We start from the raw sequence: 23,929 nt of genomic DNA on the forward strand, positions 1-23,929 counted from the left end.
CTCCCCTCCCTCCCTGCCTCGCCGCGCCTGTGGCCGCCCGGCAGCATGGCGGCGGTGGAGCCGCGCGTCTGCGAGACGGCGGGTTGCAGCAGCGAGGCCAAGCTGCAGTGTCCGACCTGCCTCAAGCTGGGCATCCAGGGCTCCTACTTCTGCTCTCAGGTGAGCCCCCCGCCCCGTTCCGTCCCGTCCCCACGCCGCCGGACGGGTTTTTCTTCCCGGGAGCGCTCGCCTTTCTGAGGGGAAATACAGAGAGGGGGCGACCATGGGGAGATTTCCAGTCAGCGAATGGGACCGGTGTGCGGGGCCGGGCTGCGGAACCGGCTCCTCGGCCGCCCGGGCCCGGCCCTTCGTGCCCTGTTCGCCTCCGGGTTCCGCCGTTTTCCTGAGGGGAGCGGGACGGGAGCCCCTCGGCGGCTCTGGGCCGCGCAGCCCCGCGTTACCCCCGAACGGGGGTAACGCGGGGCTGCGCGGCCCAGAGCCGCCGAGGGGCTCCCGTGAGAGGCTGCACGTTTTATTCCGCCCGGAGGTTTGGGTGGTGGTGGTGCTGTCCTCCCCCTCTTAAAAATAAGGGCTTAGGGGGACAGAATGAGGCGTGCTCATCAAATTCCAGCCCGTGCGTTTCTGCGCCCGCATCGGCTCCCGAGTTGCTTGGCGTGGATAAACACCGGGAAACTTGTTGCTCAGAAAACAGGTTTTTCTATTTCCTTCGACCAGATAAAAGCTTTGGGGGGAAATTATTTGGGATCTGGTGCTCTACTCTTTTTTCCTTTTTTTTTTTTTTTTTTTTTAATAGCTTTACTTTGTATTATTTACAGGGAGATTCAGGTTAGGCCAGTTGTCACAGAACCATCAACTCCTGTTAAACATACTCTAGGCCTCAGCTATCCTCACTTAATGCCACCTTGGTGATGTAGTTTGGTCCTTAATTTAAATAGGAAAAACTGGCTGTTGAGTGGGTTTTTTTTTTTAATAACTTTAAAATACATAGCCTAATACTTTGAGCTTTTTGTATGTGTAGTTTCTGCCAACATCAGTGAGGAAGTATGTGTTTAATTCAAAGATTAATGGTGAACTCCTTTGTCAGAATCGTAATTCAAGCTAAAATCATTGAAGTTTTGTAGATAACAAATCCATTCAGTCACACCAGCTAGATAACTTACTGCTTGGACAATTTTTCCTGAGGCAGGACGTAAAGTGATGGTTACGGTTTGCATAGGACTAGGGGAAAACTTATGTGCAGGTCACGCACCCACTGCCTGGTTTCTGGTACCTTCCCTGGAGTCTTTGGTGCCAGATGCTGAGAGTCAGTGCTAAGTGAGATGCTCGTAGTTGGTTTGTAGGATTCACTCTGCGTTTTACTACCTGTTTTGACATGTCTGGTGCAAAGCTCATCATAAATGCTTCTTCAGTGTATACAAGTGTTAGTTGGTGATGAAAAAATTTGTTAACGGACCAAACAAGCGTATATGAGAAGTTCTGGTGACATCTTCACTCCCTTCTGTCCCATCCCCAACTCACCTAATCTTATATAGGATGCAAAGATTCTTGTTATCTGTATATTAGGTTTCTTCTGAAATTTCCACTACTGTTGTGAGGTAAAAGAGGAGTTACCAGAAAAATTTATTAGCTTGTTAAACTAGGCTGCTGGATAACTGACTACGTGCTTGTAAGGCTGAACTGCCTAAAAAATAAAATACTGAATTGGGAATCCCAGTCGTCTTGGGTGTGGTGTTCTCCTTGCTGTGTCCTGCTCGGTAAAGTAGGGTTATCCCCCCTATGAAAGGTGCTTTGAAGGGTTTGGGGTGACATGTATTACAGTAGAAGGGAATTAACAGCAGCCTGTTCTCTGAACTTCCAGCAAGTTTCAGCTGACAATGCTGGACCGGTTAGCATTTATGAAACTTTGCTGGAGTTCTCTCACTGGGGGTTTTCTTTCCATTGTGGTATGACATGCATTGACAACCATTAAATAAGATAATGAGTGGACCTAGGATGGCGTTAATAGCTGGCACAGTCCTATTCCTTCCCTCTGAGGATGAATGTTTCTACCCGTTCCATTAAACTGGCCCTGGTTCTTTGGTGAGCCGCTTCTGGGGTTTTTAGTGTTTTTCTAACGGGGAAAAAGCAGTTGCATTAAATTTTCTGCTAGTTTAGCTCCCCAAAGCTGCGCAGTGCAGGATCAGAGAACACCAGGGCTTCAGGATGATGCTGCTGAAAACACTTGCCTGTTGTGGCCCCGCTTGACACAGCTGTAAAGTCAACCCATCCTCACGGAACGCAGCCGTTTACCCATAGGTGTGTGGGCGCTTACTCTGGGCTGAGGGCAGGACGGGAGCGACAAGCTACCCAGTGTCTCTTTGAGGGGTAAGAGTATCCGTACTGACATGCACGTTGGGCTAATTAATTTGCTTGGCAACCTGCGGTGACTTTTTCATACAGACAAAAATCCAATCAGGGCTAGAACCAAATTTGTAGGAGTTTATTTTCTCCAGTGCTAAGAATAAGCAATAGAAAAGTGTGAACTGCTGTAGAAGGGTAACCAATATGGAGTGATGTGTTTGGATTATAAATAGTAACATATAATTTGTTAAGAAAAACTAATGCAGACAGTATAGGATTGAGAATTTCAGTGTAATGAGGAGATTGATTCAATATTATTTTTTGCCACTGCACATAGAGAATTGAACTTTCTGAGTAGATTTGTATGAAGATAGTGATTTCCCTAGTGGATTTATTGTTTGTGTTTCTCCTTTCATTGAGAAAGGGCATAATTCTGGTCATGGTTTTCCCCCCGTTTCTGCATGAAAAAGAGTACATCCCAACAACATGCCCTGAAAATGCTTACTCTGAAGTAATTTGACATCCTTTGAAATTCCTTTGAGTCAACAGTGTTTCATTTCTGGGTGTTGTGCACCTTGAAAACTGGGGACAGTTGTTGAATAACAGTTGTGCTTGTGGGTCATGGGGGGAAAGGGGGGTAAGGCAGCCACGTTCTGGCCTAGCAGGGAGGTTTGGAATTGGTGATGGAGATGGGGTGAAGATGGCTTGTAGCAGCTGAGGAACTCTGAACCCCAGCATTATTATTTTTTTTACTTCCATTCCAAGGTGTAACGAGAGGGAATATTCTGCTGAGGGATTCTGTCTGCTGTTAACCTTTAATAATACTGTCATTTGGGCTAGTAAATCAGGAACTCTCACTGCCAGCTTCCTTCTCTCACTGCTTTGTGTTCTCTTTTGTAGAGACTTCTACAGTGTCGTATGTGTTTATCATCTTAGACTGAATTACAGTCTCTTCTGAATGTGGAAATAATGTGGGATGCCCAGCATGACACCTCAAGCATGTTGTTCCTCTTACTAAGATGAATTTGCTATTGTAAAACTGGCATTTATAGATACACATGTCACTTGTGTGTAAATTATATGTAGTATGCATAACTTGTGTTTAAATACACAAACAATTTACATTTCTTCTGTGCCTTCTACAAGCTGCTGAATGATAAAGAGAGGGGAAAGTGATAACTGCTCTTGAGATCTCCAGTAACCACTTTTATATGAGCCTTCTACTGTAAATAGATCTCTTATTAATAATTTTGTGTTGCTTTCATGAAAACTTCCTTTTTCATACTATTCATATCTGTGTAAGTGTCTCGGATGAAACAGAGTAGTCTGAGGTTTTTTGTGGTGTGGACTGGGTGCTGGTGTGGGGGGATTTCCCCAGACAAATACACGAATATCTATTTCTAGCCACCTACTGGAAACATTTGCCTTTTATAAAATCAGTGGCCTGTGCTGCATTTTTTTGATCCAATATGTAGGGGCTGTGAACTGCTGTCAGAACAGGAGTCCTGGCTTGGTCATGATAATTCGTGAATAACTGTGGTCCTAAAGAGAAGAGAGGTGCTGTCCCGTCCCCCACTTCGCTGTTTCCTTTCACCTCCAGTGTGTGTGGCGTGGGGAGCAGTGGAGCTGAATGAAAGTGGTTTTTGTCCTATCTCCTGTCAGACCATAGGACATAAGTGCTGTATTTCATTCTAGGTTTACTGTTCTTTGCTGTGCCTAAAATAGGTGAGAACCTGCTGCTTGGATCCAACTGTAACACATATGGATTTCTTTTGATATAAGTGGCACTCTGCAGATACTTTCTTCTAGATGATCTTTTGACAGATTCCTTTCCCCAGGAAGCTGATGTTTTTCATTGCCTATAAATCACCGTAAGTACCTGTGTCTGTGGTGCCTGGTTATTTTTGAGGCACAACTGCTGAACCATCATAACTTTCTGAAAGTAAAACTTCAGACAGGTAAACTGAAAGACTGGTCCAATTTGAATTTCTCTGGTCTGCTGTTCCTTTGCTCCTCTCAAACATCACTTGTACACCCCTGTAAATCTGCAGAGGTGCAAAATGCAGCCCCTTATTCAAAGGACGGGCTCTGCCCTGTGGGACCCAAGAGTCTCTGGGTGAGATCAGGCTTTAGCTGAAGCAGAAAACCAGCCTCACTGATACCAAGGTGCTGCGTGTAGGTGCTTCTCTTGGATCTGAAATCTGAAAATGCATATTTGGCTTCTCTGAAAAAACTGACTGTTCATGTGTGCTGCTTAGGCCAGTTTGGGAATTTTGTACTATTTTTTTCCGGCTGTCTCTGTAGGCTTGTACCGCACCGCCAAGCATAGGGTGCAGCATGCTAAAAAGAGGCACTTGTTTTAACATCAAATGTCTTAACAATTGCCCTCTCTGGTGTACTTGTACTTATGTATACAATGTACAGTTAATCTTTCCTGTAGTAAATATATTTATCGCTGGCATCCCAATATTTTTCTTAAGCTAAATCACAGAATCCCAGAATGTCAGGGAATGGAAGGGACCTTGAAAGCTCATCCAGTGCAATCCCCCCATGGAGCAGGAACACCCAGATGAGGTTACACAGGAAGGTGTCCAGGCGGGTTTTGAATGTCTCCAGAGTAGTCTTCTGTTTTGCATACCTTCAAGGCGGTTTCATTAAAAATGAGTTCTCATTAGGCAAAACCCAAGACAATTTTACATTCCAAAGGAAATTTTCAAATTATATTAAAAAAAAAATTGCTCAGAATATTTTTAAATACAGTGTACTGCTTGGCACTGTTTCCTAGATGTCTGCCTGTTACAGTTTGAGGTATAATGACATGCAGAGAGACAGCCAGTCTGTCCCCACAGTCTCCATTCCAGCTGTCTTCTTTTTTCTTTTTCTTTTTTTCTGTATAAGTATTTTTGGAAGTTCTTCACAGTGGCTCTAAATGAGGAGCACAGTGGCTGGAGAGGGGTAATTTTATGGTAGCGAGACATGAGTTAGAGCTCTCAGTACCTTGCACAGTGGGGCAGTTTTTGCACACCTGCCGACAGGCGTATTTACAGTGTAAGATGCGAGGTTGTGTAAAGCAGGAGTACTTGGAGGTGGAGGGAAGCCTGAAGAAGGTGGTGTCAGCCCAAAGGCTGGAAATTGCTCACAGAGTTGGCAGAACTAACTAAATGAGCTGCTGCCTTGCAAAGGCGGTTCAGGAACAAAGTCGATTGATGTGCCTGGAATTCTGGGTTGTGGTGCCTGCCTAACGTCCTGACCTTGGGTAGCTTCTTCAAAGCTGGTTTGGTTGTGTCTGTGCTATACAGAGGTTTGCAGTGTAGTTATATCCTAATTGTGATTGATTTAGCACCCTTTTCCCCTCTGGAATTTGAAGTTGGCTGTGCTTTTCTGCTTCTTAACCAGTTTGCATGGATACATGAACCAAAAGAATAAGAAGCTTCCTGTTATTACTGTAAAGGTGACAATAATCAGAGGGAAAAAAAATGCCTTGCTAGGTAGCTCAATAACTGTTTTAAAGGGTTTCATTTTATTTTGTTCTTTCAGTGGGTGATTAAAAAAAAATCCTAAGGTATTTGGTAGTGATCATTGCGTACATAGTGAAAATGTACTCCGCTGTAAACCAAATTCTGCTATGCTGCATGATTCTGTCAATATTTCAACCAGTAAGTAGATATTGGGCTGAATCCATAAGGTGAAAATAATTTACAGAAATAATATGGCTTCCACAAGGTGATCCAAGAGGAATCTTCCTAGATGGTAATACTGACTGTGCCTTTGGTTACCTTTTGGTAAATGCACAGGTTCTGGTGATCGCTGGGCTTGAAGTGCAGGATCAGTGGGACTGGCTTAAGAACGGCTTGAAGCCAGAAGTGTTAGTTAAGATTTAAATATATTGATGGCCTCTGAAAACAACAATTGTATTTTTCTTGCTGATAGAATAGTCGTACCCAAGATTACTCTAAACAAATTGGGGATGACCCTGCTGCCTTCTACTTTTTTTTGTGGTCATACATTTGACCTCTCTTCTTGTACAGCCCTCTTCAGTGTTTCCAAATGTATCTTGATTGCTACATTAAAAACACGTACAATAAAAAGAAATTTGCTTTAGGTGAGAAGGGTGGGGATATTAATACCAGACATACTAGTGGATAATGTAATGTTTGAAGTGAAATCCAGGAAGTCTTCCAAGAAACGTGAAACCAAGTTAATATTATTCCTGTGTGCTAATTAATGTTTTCAAGTATAGCCACATGAGGTCATGTTTTTGTTTTTGTTTTTTTTTAACCATATCAGAAAAAAAAATTATTTACCTGGGTATTTTTTAACCAGATTTTGTTTATTTTATAATTGAAAATTTTCTATCCTGATCTGTATATGGCATGGGAACATGGAAGAATCATTAGAGGCAGGAATGATGGGAAGATTGAAGTGAATGTCTCAGCAGAAGGCTGAGAGGAGAAGGTTCAGCAGAGAAGGCTCAGCAAAAAGCAGAAAATTCTCCAGAAAGTGGTCCAGATGGAGGGAGAGAGTGGCTTTATTTCATGGCTTGTCAGGAAGCCTGCTGGATGGAAGGTGAGGGCGTTTGCAATACGCAGTGGCACATCGGTCACGCTTTGTCGCCAGGGCTGTGAATCTCCACCCTGTGAGATGACAGCTGCCGTATTTCCATCTGGAATTGCCCAGGCAGAGCTCTGAAGGCACGTGAAACATAGTGCTTGTGCAGTGGGTTGTTGAATATAAATAGTTTGTGCGTGCCCGGTGAGTCCGGTGCTTACAGGGAGCATATGACTGATCCTACACGGAATATGTGGCTTGTAGGTGGATGTGCAGCGTCTTCCAGAAGCGTCAGTCCAAGACAGAGATACTCGTTGCTTGCACACTGCACACATGAGAGCCTGTGCCTACAAAAATGCTTCAGCCTTGCTGTGTGTACTTGTTGGCAGGTGATTGATGTGCATACAGTGAACATTACATGTCTGGGACGTCCTGGTGTACAGCAGCTTGTTTGGAGCTGTGCTACAGTAGTTCTGATGGAGCTGCTGTTCCTCTGCAAATAGAGGGCAAGTAAAATCTGGGACACGTGTTTGGGAAAAGTCAGGCATGTGGCAGCCTTCTGCAGGATCCTCCTGGGTTGATTACAGCTGCAGGAAATAAAAAGCCAATATAGAGCCTGTTGGGTTATGGTACTGCCAGCAGCACTGTGTTCGCCTGGTGTTTTCTGGTTATGGGACAGCAAACAGGAAAGGCTGTTGGTGTCAGAGAAAGGATTTGCATTGGAAAACACACCCCAAAATTTAATGGGGAAGGAGAGAATGAGCTAGAACCAGTAATTACAACAACTGATGCATGTCTTCATACCCCAAACGCTCCTTTGTATCCCAAGAAGTGGATTCTATGTTTGCAGACTTGGTTGCTGCTCTCAGTCCTTAGTTATGTAATCCTTCTGCTCTGAAACAGGGGCCTGGTGTTTAAAAGGGGATTAAAACCATACTGGTGCTTTGGGTGTCCTTGAAATAGAGTTTTTAGCTTTTTAGCTTTTTCTTAAAATAGACCTCAGTTAAAACCTGCTCCTTTTCTCTCCAGTGGAAGACAGATAATGGTGCGGCATTAAGGTCTGTCTGTGCGGTGGGTTATACAAGTGTGACAGTAAAACCTTCTGCTGCTTGTTCAAAAAGACGTTCTCTCTGGTAAACTAATGTGTTGGTTTCGAAGCCTCTTGTTGCCCAGACCACGACATGGCCTGATGACGTGTCGAGTGCCAGTCCAGAGAACGTGTTGGTTTCAGGGGGATGTCACAGGAGAAGACAACAAACCTCTGCTTGTGGTAACGAGGGGAACAGCACACCCCACCATCTCTTTGAACATAGGCACACTTGTGGACCACTTCGCCATGATCTTGTGGATACAATTTGATAACTACTGGTTGCAAGACTAACAAGAGAATGGGGAGAAGGTGTCTGTACAGGATTAGGCACTGAGGACTGCTCAATAGCAACCGTGAAGCAGGGGTAGAATGTTGTACATTGGACTTAGTTTACAGATCTGTTTGTTGTCTTGGGCTGGTTGAGTGTTGTATATGTTGAGTTGAATCAGTTGTTGGCTCAGGATGGTGGTTTTGTGAGGATGATTCAGCATTAGTATTGTCTTGCCTTATAAAGGAAAACAGTTTGCTTCCTGCCTCTTTTTTTCAGAAATTCAGCTGTTATTGTAAATGATGGGAATTAGCTGTTTCCTAATGGTTGTTTTGAGTGCACATAGCCATTGAATTAGACTTTCTGCTACAAAACCAAGTAATTTCCTAATTAGCACCTTAAAGGATCACCTTTAATGCTGCCTTCTGCAGCTTTTCTACATAAATCTCTCTTTTTTTCCATGTCTTTCCTTCATCTTACTCTTTCTTTATTCTCCTCCAGCTGCCAGCCACTTCCATCTGCCCCTTTGCTGATTCATTGTTCATTGCATGAACTGCTCTACTTGTTTTTGGGAAGAAGAGAAAAAGGCAAAGTTCTTCACGCCCTCACTTCTCCCCTTTTTAATCCCTTTAATTTGTTCCGCTGTGATCATGCTGATTGGTCCCTGTTGCTTTGCTGTGCTGGGGAAGGAGTCAGGAAGGACACAATTAGCAGGAGGTGGCTCCTTCTGGGACCAAGGGAGGACCATCCCGCCCCTGCAATCCTCAAAGGTCTGATATGGAGATAGACCAGAAGAACCTTTATCTCTGTGTTTCTATGAGCAAGCAGCACAGTGTTTCAGCCAACGTGGAGCAACTGTGGTATTTAGTTACTCATTGAAATGATAAGGGGACAATATTTGGCAGATAGGGTTAGATCAGTGGGTTTCACTGCGATGGGTGTGTCTGTGCTTTCTGTCTCTTCTGGCTCATAATGTATTACCAGAATGTATTATTTTCTATTGTTAAGACAAGCAGTTATAGTAGCATTTACTGCACATTGCTACAAGGGTTAATAAAATCTATCTTTTAGTTTTCTTTTAAAATACAGTTGCTTCTCCGTTTTGTGGGGATGGCATGTCTGTCCAGGATAATGCTACTTAAAAATATATCATTTTGTTGTTGTTGTTTGCCATTCTAGGAATGCTTTAAGGGAAGCTGGGCCACTCACAAGTTATTACACAAGAAAGCAAGTAAGTACATCTTCTTAAATCAATTTTAATATTGTTTTGAACTTGTTTGTCCTGTGCAGCTGGCTCCAGGTGGCTCTGCTTGAGCAGGGGGTTGGACTAGATGTCCTCCAGCCATCCCTTCCAGCCTCAGCTGTTCTGTGACTTTGTGGCTAAGAACGGTATGGATTTTTCCAAGATATCTAGTACTGGATTCTGCATACCTGAAGTTTTGTCCGGTTCCTGGTAGTCTACAGATCTATGGAAAATTTCAGAGAGAGTGGTACAGAAATCTGTTTCTGTTCCTGTTTCTGTTTGTATGAAGTATTCCTTGAGCCACATTGTATATGAACAGAGAAAGAGGGGTGCTGAAATAGAGGGCAAGGAGGATAATAAATCATTATTGTAAGGCACTGCTGGGTTTGTTCCATCGTAGCATTTTGATGTTTGATGTTGTAAAAGACAGTGAAGTGGAAAAGATTCACAGGAGCTTGTATTGTAGCTTGGATTTTACTGAGCTTAGTTGAAGGTAAAAAGAGTATGTGTATGCCTTAGTTACAGCTGCTATCTCTCACACAAATGCTGGTAGACTGGTAGAATCTCCCTTACTTTAGTAAGAGTAGTCCATGAGTTTAAAACCAACCAAACAGAGACAGACCCCAGTTCTGCCCCCCGTGCCTCCTGCCCAACTTCATCTATCTCAGCTTAAAAGGGAGGTGGGATTAAAAAGTAAGTGGCATGGCAGAAAGTCAAATCCTCAAGTTATTTACTTCCTCCTTTCCTAAACCCCAATAAAACTCATTTTTCCATGAGAGAAATGTTGTGTGGTTAATAGGTTGGAGTAGCACAATTACAAATGTTTTCCTTCTTTCTGCCTTCCTAGTGTAAGGGGTCTGATAGTTTACACTTTCATTCTGTATCCTATTACTTTATCCCTGCGTGATGAGAAACTGTCTTTGTTAGTAGTTCGAGAAATCCTCTGGTTCAGTCTTCTAATGCCGTTGTTTATCTGACAGCAGTTTGGTTTACGATTCCACTAAATCCATGATTTTGTTGGCTTCTTCGACAGCTGCTGAGGCAGCTTTGTTCTGGTAGCCCGCAAAACCTCGATGGAATAAACTGCTGAAGCATCTCGAGGGAATCCAAAATATGGCTTCGTTAAAACTTTGGATTTTTAAATTATTATTTCTCGGTGGTTCATCTAAACCGAATGGCGAGTGAGCAGATGGCTCAGATGTCAGTCACTGAGGTTTTGAGGAGCTCACATTAGGGCTTGCTGAGGCAGACCATTTGCCATCTTTCATTCTTGCAAGATATAAACAAGAGAAAACAGGTGATGAGTTAACAATTAGTGCTACTGTGCTCTTTTTTAACCCTTGCCTCCTCTTTCCAAGTAAATGTTTTTCCTTTTGGTAACACTCATGATCTACTTGCTTCAGTGTAAACACCGTCAGACTCTCTGTGTCATGTCTGGGGTGGCAGCAGGGTCCATGTGTTGGAACTAACAGTGGGAAACCCTCCTTTCCACCCTTCCTATCACTGAATGCTAAGAGAAACCACAGGAAAGGAGCAGTTATCTGCAGTCCGAGAGTGTTAAGTGAAGGAATAATGAGTGTTCCTGTAGAAATACGCCTTTTCCCAAGAATGAAAACAAGCATAGAATTATGTTTCAGAACCACGGTTTCAAATGAAGACCAACTTAAGTAATTACTACACTTACTTTGTGCATTCCGTACTGCTGTCCTGACATTCTCTGGTTTGCTCTTGAAGAAAGATAGAGTTGGCAGGATGTGAATTTTGAAGGTGAAAAACCCAAGTGCAATAAAAAATAATTACTACTTACGCTTTCATATATCATTATCTAAAATGCCAGAAAGAGTCAAATCTAGACTTGGGTACTTCTAAGTCTCTTTTTGGCCCACGCAGTTCTTAGTAGGACTGATTTGCTGCTGCAGTTGTTTCTCTTTTTTCTTTTGTCTTTCCAGAAGATGAAAAAGCCAAGCGTGAGGTTTCCTCCTGGACCCTGGAAGGTGACGTTAACACAAATCCCTGGTCTGGTTATCGATACACTGGTAAACTCAGGCCACACTATCCACTGGTAAGCAATAGGTGCCACTCTACTCCGACGCTGCGTTCTGTAGCAACTAATGGACCAGCCCTGACCTGTCAACCTCCCATATCTTAGCTGACAGAGGAAAACTTCTTAAACAATCAGAACCTGACGGCAAGGACGTGTATGACTGTGTCCTTGTTGTGGTTCTTTTTTTATTTAACTTGATCTTTTGGTGTATTTAAAATGAAGGAAGTACCTGTGAGGTAACATTCATCAGTAACAGGCGGTCTGGTTTAGAAAAAACTCAGGTGAATTAATTTAGAATTGAAATAAACAGGCTTATTTTATGTAAATGGCTGGAAATAACCTGGTGAACAGCTCTGTTGAAGGAACAGAGGTTATAGGAATCGCCTAGTGAAGAATAACAGGTCAGTAACATCTTCAGCTGTGAAAGGTGGGGTTAGAAGACAGCGTCAGCATAGCTTGATTTTTAAACTGGTACAAGTTTGTACATGGAATAAGCCAGATTTTGACAGGAATAATGGCATTTCATCTGCACATGTCTTTCCTAATTGGCCTGGGCTAGAAATGCTGCCCCTGTGGCACCTTCTCCATCTGTGACAGGCTCATCGGGGAGCAGATTAATGGAGCCTGAGCCTGAGTGCGGGTGTCAGTGTCCCTGGAGAAAGGGTGTTTTGGATCTGTCACTGGCCAAGTAATTTGGTAGCATTATCACCCAACATTTGCTTTTTTTTGTCTTCTGGCAGCTGTAGGATTGATGCAAATGAGACTATAATAAAAACTGCTAATGACCAGGGCGCTGATTAGAAATAAGTCTTGCTAACAGGCACTAATAACCAGAGAGAGGAAAGATGTATTTGGAACCACTGCATTTGCAGTCTGGAAAGTAGCAGAATAAACACTACAATATAACAGGGATAATAAATTATAAACACAATTTCATTTTCTTGATGCATAAAAGTTTGATTTTTACAAAGCTGTGAAGTTGGCTATTAGAGGTTGTATAATATGAAAACGAATAACGATTAACAGGAGAATCATTGAGAAATGAAAACTGGAATTGTTTTGTAGTGTTTACATACTTCACAACTTTTTCTAAGTGGAATTACCCATGTTTCACTGTATTTAAATTTGCTGCATGAGTCTCTGCTTTTGTGACTGCAATAAATATTCTGGCAACCTAACCAGCTTTTACCGTGATTTATTTAGACGCCAACAAGACCTGTGCCAAGTTATATTCAGAGACCAGATTATGCTGATCACCCACTAGGTAACTTAAATCACAATTATGGAGTGTTATGTTTGCTTTCTATTTTCCTTTTAATTGAAAAAGCCTCTAAAGCATGATGGAGATACTAGAGAATGGAACTTCTTTTATCTGTTCTTCTCACTTTTACCTCTTCTTTCCCCCATGTTAACTCACTGTTTTTTGTTTTAAAAATTATAGTTACAAGTATTTTTTGGAAGTCTGAAGTTTGTAATGCATTGTCTTTTGAAGGTGTTCAGGGAAGAAAGGACAAAAAGAAATAAGTCCTAGTCCTGTGTTTTATAACAAACAGCACCAAGTTGGCTGTGACAGGTGATTCCTGCTAAGCCAGTGACATCAGTGTATCTGTTGGAAATGTGTCATGAAGTAACAAAAACCCCCAAAAGAAAACCAATGTATTTTTTGGCACAGAGGGAATGCATTCAAAATTGCTTGCTTATTGGTTTGTTTTGGTGTTTCCCCCTTTTTCTATTGGTATTGGTGCCGTGCATTTCAATTAAAAAAAACAAAAGCTGCTCTCAAGTCTGTTAGGAGTTATTTTTAAATCTCCAGCCGTTCTTTGGTTATTCTTTACAGAATGTAAATATTTAAACACCACAAAATACTGTCCTAGGGGGTTGTTCAACTATAAAACTGAGTTTGCACAGAACCTGCTATGAAGAATTTCCATGTTTTCCTCAGCTGATTAGTGCAATAGTATAGCTAGAGATATACCCAAGCTTATATAATCCTTTATGGCTCTTGTAGAATGATATTTATTACTATTTATTATCTCCAAAGGAGCTAAAAAACCAAAACAAGAACAGAAAAAAGAAAAAAATGCTTTACTTTGAATAATATCATTTCCCAGTAAATCTGATTTTTGAGGTTGTGTTTTGACTAACTGGACGTGATGATTTTATGCAGTAAGCGAATGGGCATCTTGAGCATGTGTGGGCATCACAATATGAATTCCAGTTAATCTAGATAATGATGATAATTCTCTAAGTTGGTGGATTCGTTACTTTTATTGGTGGTGGGAAAGTACATTAATTCTATTGCCATTGGTAAGCTAAGTAAGTGCCTTGATTGGACATGTAGCAATCTCCTCTCTAAATAACATGTTGTTGTCTCTCTTTTTCAGGAATGTCTGAATCTGAACAGGCTTTAAAAGGAACCTCTCAAATAAAAATACTGTCATCTGAGGATATAGAAGGGATGCGGGTAGTGTGTAGGGTAAGTGCGGTTTGGGCTTTGTTACAAAGTGCCTTTATTCTTTAAAAATCTAAAGTGATTTTACCAGTTTGTGACAGCACATCTGGGAGCACAAACTTTAAAACCACTTTTGAGCCCTGAAAAATAGTTTGGGAAATGGGGTATTTTCTTGCTATTTCTCTCCTCGTGGCTCCAGATTCACAGTGAACTACTTTGCAAGCGGAAAGGTGACTTTTACCTGTTTTCTGGCTTTATTGTTACTTGTGAGATAATTTGTGGCTGAAACGTTTTTACTGTTAAGAATATCTTCTGTAGTGCATAAGGGAGAACAGAACTTTGTCTTTTCCTGGGTTTAGTACTAAGGGAAAACTAAAAAATAAAGCAAAAAAACCCCACCCTCCTTAACAAATTTTGAAAAAGAGCCTTGTGCTCCAAATCTTAATTGGAGTATTTTGTCATGTTGCAGAGGTGGCTCAGTAATAGAACCTGTAGACATCTTAGAGTCTTTCCAGAGCAGCGCTAGAAAACAGGTTGCCAATCATCTGGGGAGCAGTCCTGGGCTTATTTTAAATCAGTGCTTTTGTTTCATTTGCAGCTTGCTAGAGAAGTGTTGGATGTTGCTGCCATGATGGTGAAAGCAGGTGTAACTACTGAAGAAATCGATCATGCTGTCCATTTAGTAAGGTTATTTTGTTGTTCTTCTGGTGTTTGTAAGAGCTTACTTCTATCTCTCTATTTTTGAACAGTTGTTGTGTGGTTCTCTTTGTTGTTGCGTGGATTCCTTATCTTTACTTTGAACCCGTTTCCCAGCTTGAAGCTAGTGGGTGGTACAGATGTTAGAAATACATCACAGCTCAATTGTACATTCAGAATGAGTTAGGAACTCCGCGGCCTCTCTTTGTATCAGCTCCTTCCATCATTTCCAGTTTCAGATCCCCCAAGTTTCTTCACTTGTTTTCTCAGTTAACATGGTGAATAATCTTTCTTCTAAACCCTTTTTGCTCCAGAGATACCATTATATAGTGAACATCATATGTAGGTCATGGACATTTTGTGCTCTGCGTTGTTGGTTAAGATGCACAGAGAAGAAAGTTTAATTATTTATGATGGGGAATCAGAACTGAGGAGCCTGAGAAAGGATTGAAACAAGATGTTTGCAGTCAGGCAAACTAGCGACGCAACCCAGGGAAATGTCAGAAATACGTGTTCAAGTATTTTCCTGGCTTAACTAGTCATAGATACTTCAACTGTGTAATTTTTATTTGTCTTTGCTGTCTTCTCTATAAGGTATATAAACCAATAATTGAGGACTCATGTGTGCACTGTGGGGAGGGCAACGATTTTGTTACAACTAAGTTTGTCAGAGAACTTTCTGGTTGCTGTTCTGTTTATCTACATTTGCACCTGTTGAGCCAAGACTGTAAGGAAATTACTCTGGTTTAATTAGGCCAGAGGTGGTGGCTTAACTACATTAAACACTAAATTATTTGCTTATGCATGATGTCCAATATGAACAGCTAGTTGTTAAAATGGTGTTATCCTTCCTTAGCAGTTTTTGCAAACTTTTGCATGGCACATTGTTGATACTGACTAATATCCCTAATTGGTACTTTGCACTTTTCAAAAAATACCCTTTTATAAATTAAAAGAAATTAACATTATTTTTTCAGAATTGCTCAGTGTGTCACATAGTGTGTATATGTATGTATATGTAAGTATATGTAAAATGCATGTGTTGGTTTTGCAAAAATCACAAAAAGGTTGTTAGAGTGTGAAAGAAGCAGCTTAAGGTTTTAAAACTCCAGGTGAAAGAGTGATGCTAAATGTTATTTTGTCTAACTTGTGTCTTTTGCAAAAACACGTAGTCTTAGACCAGGTGCTTAAAAATAGTAATTGAAAATGGCTGTTTCTTCACCGAATAAATAGTCGTACATAGGTTAAAACCTGAATATTTTGGCATTGGTACCTAAACATGAATAGAAACAGAACTGAAGTAGCTTTACTTTCTTCCTGGTAAGAAACGCAAAGCATAACAAGATGCTCTATTGCCAAAAAGTGCTTGAAGAATCTTCTTATCAAGAGTCGTGGTTTTTCCACCTGTCATTTTTACTGTAAAACTGTTGCGTGTATGTTTTTTCTTGGTACAAAACTTACTAATGTAAAGTGTAAATTGTATTTTCTCAATTAGGCTTGTATCGCAAGGAACTGCTATCCTTCCCCTCTGAATTACTATAACTTCCCTAAGTCATGCTGTACATCAGTGAATGAAGTCATCTGTCATGGGATTCCCGACAGGAGGCCGTTGCAGGAGGGAGATATCGTTAATGGTAAGTGCTGTCAAAACGAACCTGCAACGTTCCTACCTTCTATCCACTTCAACCATGCAGGAAGGTGAGATTTCGCTACCAGGTGACAATATTGGAACAGCATATTAAAATAGGCTTTTGTTCTCGTTTACCAATTAACCTCTGCTCTTTACATAATGAAATTAATGAATTTATTTAATAAAGCAATTTCAAAATTTTGGTCCACTCTAAAAGCTTGAGAATTCTTCTGCCATGGTCTGTACATTAATATAGTCCCTGAGTATCCCACTTGTGCGCTGGGTTCCATTTGTTCCAGACTGTATAAATAGTGAATAAAATGTATATTATTCAAATGGATTAGTTCTGTGTGAATCCTTATTTAGATGGCTCTAGACCTTTGAGATTTTGCTATGGACATGACAATTATGATGACTGTAAAGGATCCTGATGGTGAGGCATTGTATAGGTGCATGTTAAAAAACATACCCATTTATTTTGGCATCTCCCAGCCTAACAGTACCAGCTGCCTTTTGTTCTAGGTACTCAAAGGTACTTACACCTTCCTGGGTGGTGAGGGATGCTTTTATAAATTATTCGACCATTTTTTATTTTCTCATTCCTTTCTGCTTGGTTTGGCAGTAAAAATTAATGACGTTTGTTTCGTACAAACATTTACACCTTTGTTTATTGCATTGGTTTGCTTTTATCTGTAAACACCCCACATATCCTAAGGTTTGGCCTGCCTCTGGAAGCGAGTTGGAATCCTTTTGGATGGTCAGGTATTTGATATATACTAACAGGCAATAACAGCTACTAGGTCAGTGCTGTGGGTACCAACCTTTTCAGAACAAGTCTCGCGATTGCTGCCACTTTCTAGGTCAGGTTTGGTCTGAGCTGTAGTCTACGTGTAACCATTTGGCCCAACCTGCTTTATCTTTATTTAATTTGAAAGATGATGCCTTTGCACAGCTCTCTGTTGTTGTCTCTATGTCGTCTCTATGGATTTTGGCATTGCAATTTTCACAAAGGTCTGGCTTACTATTCTAAACACGCATAGAAATTGCTGAAGTTGAAATATGAGTTAAAACGTTACACACCTTTAAAAATGTAATTCCCCCTTATTAGTGCTGGAATTAATTCTAAGCAGATGTCTTAACCTGGTAAATCACCCTGGAGCAAAGAGCTTCTCTTTCCTGATTTTATATTTACTTAGAAAACCAATCATAAGCTTGTGTTGCCTGTGTTGCTTTGGTGTGATGTTTTTCTCTTCCATTTTTTTTAAATGAAATCAAACTGTTGACCAGTGAAACACCATCTTATTAATTAATCCTATAGAATATATAGGATGGACATGAGAGAATGAATTCTGCTGGAAAAGTTTACATCTGGAATTCTTCCTGAGTAACCTTAAACTTCACAATGACCATACGACATTTTTACCTCCCACGAAATCTTACCTTTCACAAATCAAGAGACAAGAAGTGAGAAATACAACGCTAATATTACGATGTGTCTGCTATTGGTTGCAGTGGACATTACCGTCTATCGGAATGGCTACCATGGGGATCTGAATGAGACTTTCTTTGTCGGAGAAGTCGATGAGGGTGCGAGGAGGCTGGTCCAAACAACTTACGAGTGCCTGATGCAAGCCATCGATGCAGGTAAACCCTCTGGCCAAACACGTTCTGTGGGTGGTGGTTGCGACTTTCATTTGTTATTTGAAATGTGAGTTGACAAGGAAAACTTAATTGATGCTGAGCTGATGCACATGTGATGATATTTACACAGAAACAGCCTTTTCAATTAGTTGGCATGAATAAGACGTTCTTGATATGAGTAGTTTCGAGAGTGTGGTTTGGAAAACCAAAGTATGGCTTCCTACTTTTGTAATTCGTATGATGTTGTTGCACAATGAACGGATAAAGTGAAAGAAGATCCGTATCCATCAATACCAAAAGAACTTCAATTTTGTTACTTAGATATAACTCAGGACGGCTTCATTGGGACATACAATAAGAGGTACCTAGAGAATGTCATGGTCAACTTCATTCACAAAGGAATATATGGAATTCTCTTAGACAAACACAGAAAACAAAAATCTGCCAACTCCCTGGGAATATTTGTATTGTGTGTATCTTAAATACCCTGCAGCTTCGTAGAATCCCCAATAAAATTTACTCGCTTCATGGCCTCTACAGGCTGAAGTTTAAGGTGCTGTATGTGAAGGCTGTAAACTTGCATTTCATCAAAAGTAAATGGAAAAAATATAATTCACTTACTTTGGTTAATAATTCAGAGATAGCTAGCCAAGCTGAAAAGGCAAAAATCCATATGAACGATGTCTTGCGTGTCCATTGTGCGATCAAGAAAATACTGTAGAGTTGAGCTGTGAAGAATATAGATGACCTGTTTATGTAGGATTACTGCTCTGAAATGACCACCTCGTTTTTCAGAGCTAAAGCAGAATATTGTTTATCTTTGCTGTACTTTATAGCAAATGTTATATATGTTTTATCTTTCATATCCTGGCTTTGATGTATAGTTTATGACAGAAATTCACTTTTGTGTTCATTATAATGAGATCTCAATTCTCACTGTAACTCTATCAACTTTTTAGGTGCACCTTCATTAGATGATGGACGAGGCATTGCTGGTTTTATGGTGTTATTACTCCCTTGTCCAAGTGCTCAAAGTGAATTTTTCACACCATTTTAATCTCTTTTAAACTCTGTGGCTTCTAAGGCTTCCTAGAAGGGTTGTCAAAAAGTTAGTCCCGCATGTGAACATTTTTATTGAATATTCTTATTATTCTTATGAATTGAATATTCTTCTTATTCTTCTTATTATTAATTCTTAGTGTCATTGCCACTAAAAATCTGGTCTAGGAGTGAAGATACATCCTAGAACAGGTGGCCATACAAGCCACAGCAGCCTGAACGGTGATTGATGGTTAGTTTTGTTGTAAGCAAGCTCTATAAATTTCCGTCTGTATCTCTCTCATTTTGCAGTAAAACCTGGTGTTCGGTACCGAGAACTGGGAAACATCATTCAGAAACACGCTCAAGCGAATGGATTTTCAGTGGTTCGGAGCTACTGCGGGCATGGAATCCATAAGCTTTTCCATACGGCCCCTAATGTGCCACATTATGCCAGTGAGTATTCGTTCCCTGTGGGTTGTGCTGTAGGGAAGAAGTGATTTGCAATGAATACACCCAGTTTACTTCTTGCTTCTCTAATAAAGCAGCATGTTGCTTGACAGCCATCAAGTTAGCATTTTTGCACTTGTGAAATATTTTTCTTTCTTCTGAACTCTGGACCATAGCATGAAGCTAAATAAGGTGAATATATTATATACAGAGTCAAACTGTGCCTACACCAATTGTTAGTGTTAGCTCTCATCTCTACTGGGTAAGTGCTCAATGTTTTTGCATTAAGTCACTTAGACATCTTTGTCTGACACAAATAGGCAAATGTTTTTATCCTTAGAAGGTCCAAGCAAAAACCTACTGCTGTTTCCAGATGTAAATAAGAGGCATTTTTTAAGTGGTATGGATGGGTGTCGTGCCTGAATCTGCATCCTGTTGTTTCACCATCATTTGAGTGTTGTGATCTGGTGTTCATGGAACCACCAGGTTCCCAGCCTTAGTTTTTGGAAATGGCAACATCCCCATGACAATTTTTGCTAAGAAAGAGCATCCACAGAGGCAAAGGAGAGAAGCTGAAGAGCCAGCAGACAACTAAGGGTGGAATAAATATGAAGTGGTGATAAACAGATTCCCAGCAAAAGCAAAGCAGAAAGACCTGAGGAACCTTAAGTCCCTTTTAGGAAAAATAATGAAAGCTGCTGCTTATTTCTGCCTTACTATGAAAGGACTTATGAAAGCAAAAAGCTCATTTTATAAGCTTGAAATTATTTAACAACAAAAACATGACAATTACAAGGAATAAAGGACAAAATTTCAGATGCAGAAGACCAGAAACTTAAATACAAATGGTGAGAGTGAGAAATGCCAGTAGATGATGGAGACAGAGATAAGACCCTTTAAGTAAAAGAAGAATGTTCTGGTTGCTGTTTTGTCAGCTTGATGCCTGAGATTTTTGAAGCATTGAGGTGATTTAGACAATTCAATAGATTTGCAGAAATTCCTGTACTACGTTCCTTCAGTTTTTTTATAGAACTGGAGTTTAACTCCAGTTGTTGGAAAGATAGCAACTAATTTTAAGTTCCTTGAGTAAATATTACAGGCTCAGAGGAGGGTAGAAGGAAAGAACTATAGGAAATCTTAATATAGAATTAAAACCAGACAGGTGAATGGGTAATTTCTGAAGGGCTTCTCTGACTTTACAGTATTGCTGCTGCATTCTTCCAGGACAAGGATTCATTCATTTACTAAGATTAATTAATTTACTAAGATTTACCCACACTTTTTGCTAACTTGAGTGTTTATTTTATTGCAGAAAATAAGGCAGTTGGAGTCATGAAGCCAGGTCACGTATTTACAATTGAACCAATGATCTGTGAAGGTGAGCAATTTAGTGATAGAGTAAAATGGTAACTCTTGTTTACTATTAAGTAGTGATGGAACAAGTTGCTGGTTCTATTCTGTATAGCTGATAGATGGGGTTTTTTATCATTTGGGGAACTGATATACTTAAAACCAGTCCAAAACTCATCATTTGTGTTTTCAGGTGGTTGGCAAGATGAGACATGGCCCGATGGTTGGACCGCGGTGACGAGAGATGGGAAGCGATCTGCCCAGTTTGAACACACGCTTCTGGTCACCGACACAGGCTGCGAGATCCTGACCCGGCGGCTGGACAGTATTCGTCCTCATTTCATGTCCCAGTGATAGCCCAAACTGAGCAGGTGGATCCGAACGATACATATATATATATATATATATAAAATTTTTTTTCATCTCTGTACTATGCATTTTTTTAAAGAGTACAGAATAGAGATATTTCATAATTTACTTTGTTCTCAGTGATTGTAGATAAGAGGAATATCTTGAAGAACCTGACCCAATGTCTGGAAAAGCAGAAAACAATTTAAAGAATCTCCTGCTCTCCTACCTGCAACATTCATGCTGTATTTTTCTTTTTCCTTCAGTTCTCTCTTTAGCACCTTTCTTCTGTTCAGACCCAAAATTGATTCTGTTGCTGCCATGATATTAGCTAGAAAAGTGTGGGTAACCTTTCCCACTGGGACTTGATATTTTGGGATCCAGGTTTTTTCCCCCTGTCTCGTGGTGTGCGAGCAGCACCTGAGATGTTAAGCATTTCTAGTTCCAAAGACTTGCTCCTGCTTCTTCAGATACTGTTCTAATGGGCTGGGCCTTGTTTAGTTTCTCAGTTGAGAAGGGGGTAGAAGGGAGAGAGATGTGCATGTTACCAGGAACAGGCTTCCCTTACCTTTAATTGTGTCCCCACCTCTCTGCTGGTGGCCTCTGGAGATTGTGACTGTAGGGGACACAATGTTAATGGCAGGACTTGTTTCTCTCACTGGACATTTGATAGTATGGGCTTCCTACAGGGAAAATGAATACATTCTGTCGTATACACAGGTCCCTGGAATAAGCTGCTTCTTGGAAAAGCAGCATTTGCAGGCAGCTTCTTGCTCCAAAATCTCAGTGGAGCTGATGTATGAGATTTGCCTAAGGAAAGGAATGAAACAAGAACCAAAAAGATCCCACAACTCGATTCACGGGATCCCTGCGTGTTAACTGTGGGGCATTTTTTAGAGGTGCATCCACAGCAGCTGTGGGGACTGGATTTGCAAGATTTACAGTGAAATGAGTATATTTCTCCCAAGTCTGAGCGTGACAAAATGGAACACCTTCAATGCTGTATTCATTTTCTTTTAGAAATGTTTAAACAGGTCATTTTTCCCCCTCAGTTAAGTGAGTTTCATGCTTTTGGAAAGTCTTAGGGAGGCAGTTCTGTAAACTGATCTTTCTCCCTCAGACTGGGTGTAGAGTGGGAAACATTGGCAAATATACCCCCTCATTTTCTGTTGATGGGTCACGATAAGCTGGGAATTGTCATGTAAAGAAGCGTGGACTGAATAAGTCTCTCTTCTCTCTCCCTTTTCCCATGCGCACTTCCTTTCCAAAATCTTTGCTCTCTCTGCTGAGGAAATATATTTTTTTCTCCTGAATAGTAATGCGAAATTTTTCAGACATCATTGCAGACTTACTCTTACGCCACTGTAATGCAAGAAATAATTAAACCAACGCAGACATTAAATCATACAATCATGGGCATCAAATACACCTTTTCCGAGGTGTCTACAGTGAACTTGTTACCACTTTAGACCCGAGCATAGGTGAGGTGCTGCACACCTTTGGCTCCCCTTGGCACTGCAGAATTTAGGTGGGGGAAAGGGGTTAGTGCTTCATGGAACGGGACTTAAACATACCACCAAATACCAAATTTGCCGGGAACGTCTTCTCTGCCCTGAGTGCCTCAGACCTCTGTTGCTGTATCATTGCGATGTTTTCATGACCTTTATTATTATTTTTAATTATGCAGTAAAGTGACCTGAAATTATGCATCGAGAGGGTGCGTGCGTGCGTATGCATGTGTGTGTGCGCGTATAGATTTTAACGAGACAGGCTGTAGTACTTGAGTGGCATTACCTGTGGTGAATGAGACGGTCTGTATTGAGATGACTGCCCTGGAGGTTTGCCCACCATATCATTCATTGAAAACGGTCTTGCCTTTTCTATATATGTGTGTGTGTGTATGATGGGGGGTGTGGGGAGAGACGACTTCATTTTTGGTCTATCAAATAAAAGTTGCGGCTGCTTTTAACAGAAATAACTTTTTTTAAATGATTTCTTTTTGTGATCCAAAATGAGCCATAGCGTTCTCAATGATGGCCAGGTTTGCTTGCACTAGCGCAAGTCCTACTGGTAGATAACAGTTAGTTAAAAATCACCCTTAAACTTGCACACGTGCAACTTGAATACCGCTTGTTGTTTGTTGCACCAGTACAACCAAATTTAACACTGTACATTATTAAAAAATCTATGATGCTATGCCTTTCTAACTATAAATTGAAATCACAGCGTGAAAACTGTTTATACTGAGTTCACGTTACTCCAGTATTTTTAAACAAGTGGAAAATTTAGGCTATTTTCTTCAACCTGTCTAGCTGTAACTTTGCTTGTGCTGACTGGATATTATACATGATTTTTTTAGTAGAATTTGCTATTCACTTAAACCCCAAACAAACCAACCTCCATCTGCTTTCTAATGAAATTTTCAGGGATTGTATACACTTTTGCCAAAACACAGTCCTGCAATTAGTTCTAAAACAATCTATTTTCCCTTTACTATCATGTAAGGGAGTGTGGAAACTTTCTGTGCTGTTTAAAGAGAGAAGATTTGAGAGCCAATGTTGAATAAAAGTAACATAATGAGGGGACAAACTGCATCTTTTACATGACAGCCAGCAGAGCACATACACATTTCATGTTGGAAGCTTTTTGTAAATAAAAAGTTATAATGTGATGCAGACAACATGACTGCACAGTCTCCACATAAGCTGTGCATAACAGCTGTTATGGTATAAATATTTTAAATATGTTAGAGCCAGTTGGGGGTAGTTTTGCTCAGATGTTGAGCTGCTAT

At 40.7% G+C, this 23,929-nt stretch overlaps 1 protein-coding gene across 2 annotated transcripts; it reads left to right on the plus strand.

The window, feature by feature from the left end:
- Window positions 1–22,845, plus strand: METAP1 (methionyl aminopeptidase 1). 2 transcript variants are annotated; one of them, XM_082051266.1, is made up of 12 exons: window positions 1–159; window positions 9,426–9,477; window positions 11,439–11,551; window positions 12,737–12,797; window positions 13,918–14,009; window positions 14,584–14,667; window positions 16,177–16,315; window positions 17,824–17,955; window positions 19,303–19,446; window positions 20,753–20,818; window positions 20,984–21,161; window positions 21,280–22,845. In XM_082051266.1, the coding sequence occupies exons 1-11, from the start codon at window positions 46–48 to the stop codon at window positions 21,142–21,144; spliced, it is 1,158 nt and encodes a 385-aa protein (XP_081907392.1). In that variant the 5' UTR covers window positions 1–45; the 3' UTR covers window positions 21,145–21,161; window positions 21,280–22,845. The 2 variants fall into 2 exon arrangements, with proteins under 2 accessions (XP_081907392.1, XP_081907391.1); XM_082051265.1 differs by having other exon boundaries at window positions 20,984–22,845.
- The last annotated feature ends 1,084 nt before the right edge of the window (window positions 22,846–23,929 follow it).

Source organism: Streptopelia decaocto, assembly GCF_964273445.1.
Source record: "Streptopelia decaocto genome assembly, chromosome: 4".
NCBI classification, from domain to species: Eukaryota; Metazoa; Chordata; class Aves; order Columbiformes; family Columbidae; genus Streptopelia; species Streptopelia decaocto.

What these genes read in the sequence shown, in the direction of transcription:
- METAP1 (XM_082051265.1), top strand. Translation starts at nt 46, where the DNA reads ATGGCGGCGGTGGAGCCGCGCGTCTGCGAGACGGCGGGTTGCAGCAGC. An exon ending in GCTCCTACTTCTGCTCTCAG is followed by an intron (nt 160 to 9,425) that starts GTGAGCCCCCCG and finishes TTGCCATTCTAG; the next exon opens with GAATGCTTTAAGGGAAGCTG. An exon ending in TCAGGCCACACTATCCACTG is followed by an intron (nt 11,552 to 12,736) that starts GTAAGCAATAGG and finishes TGATTTATTTAG; the next exon opens with ACGCCAACAAGACCTGTGCC.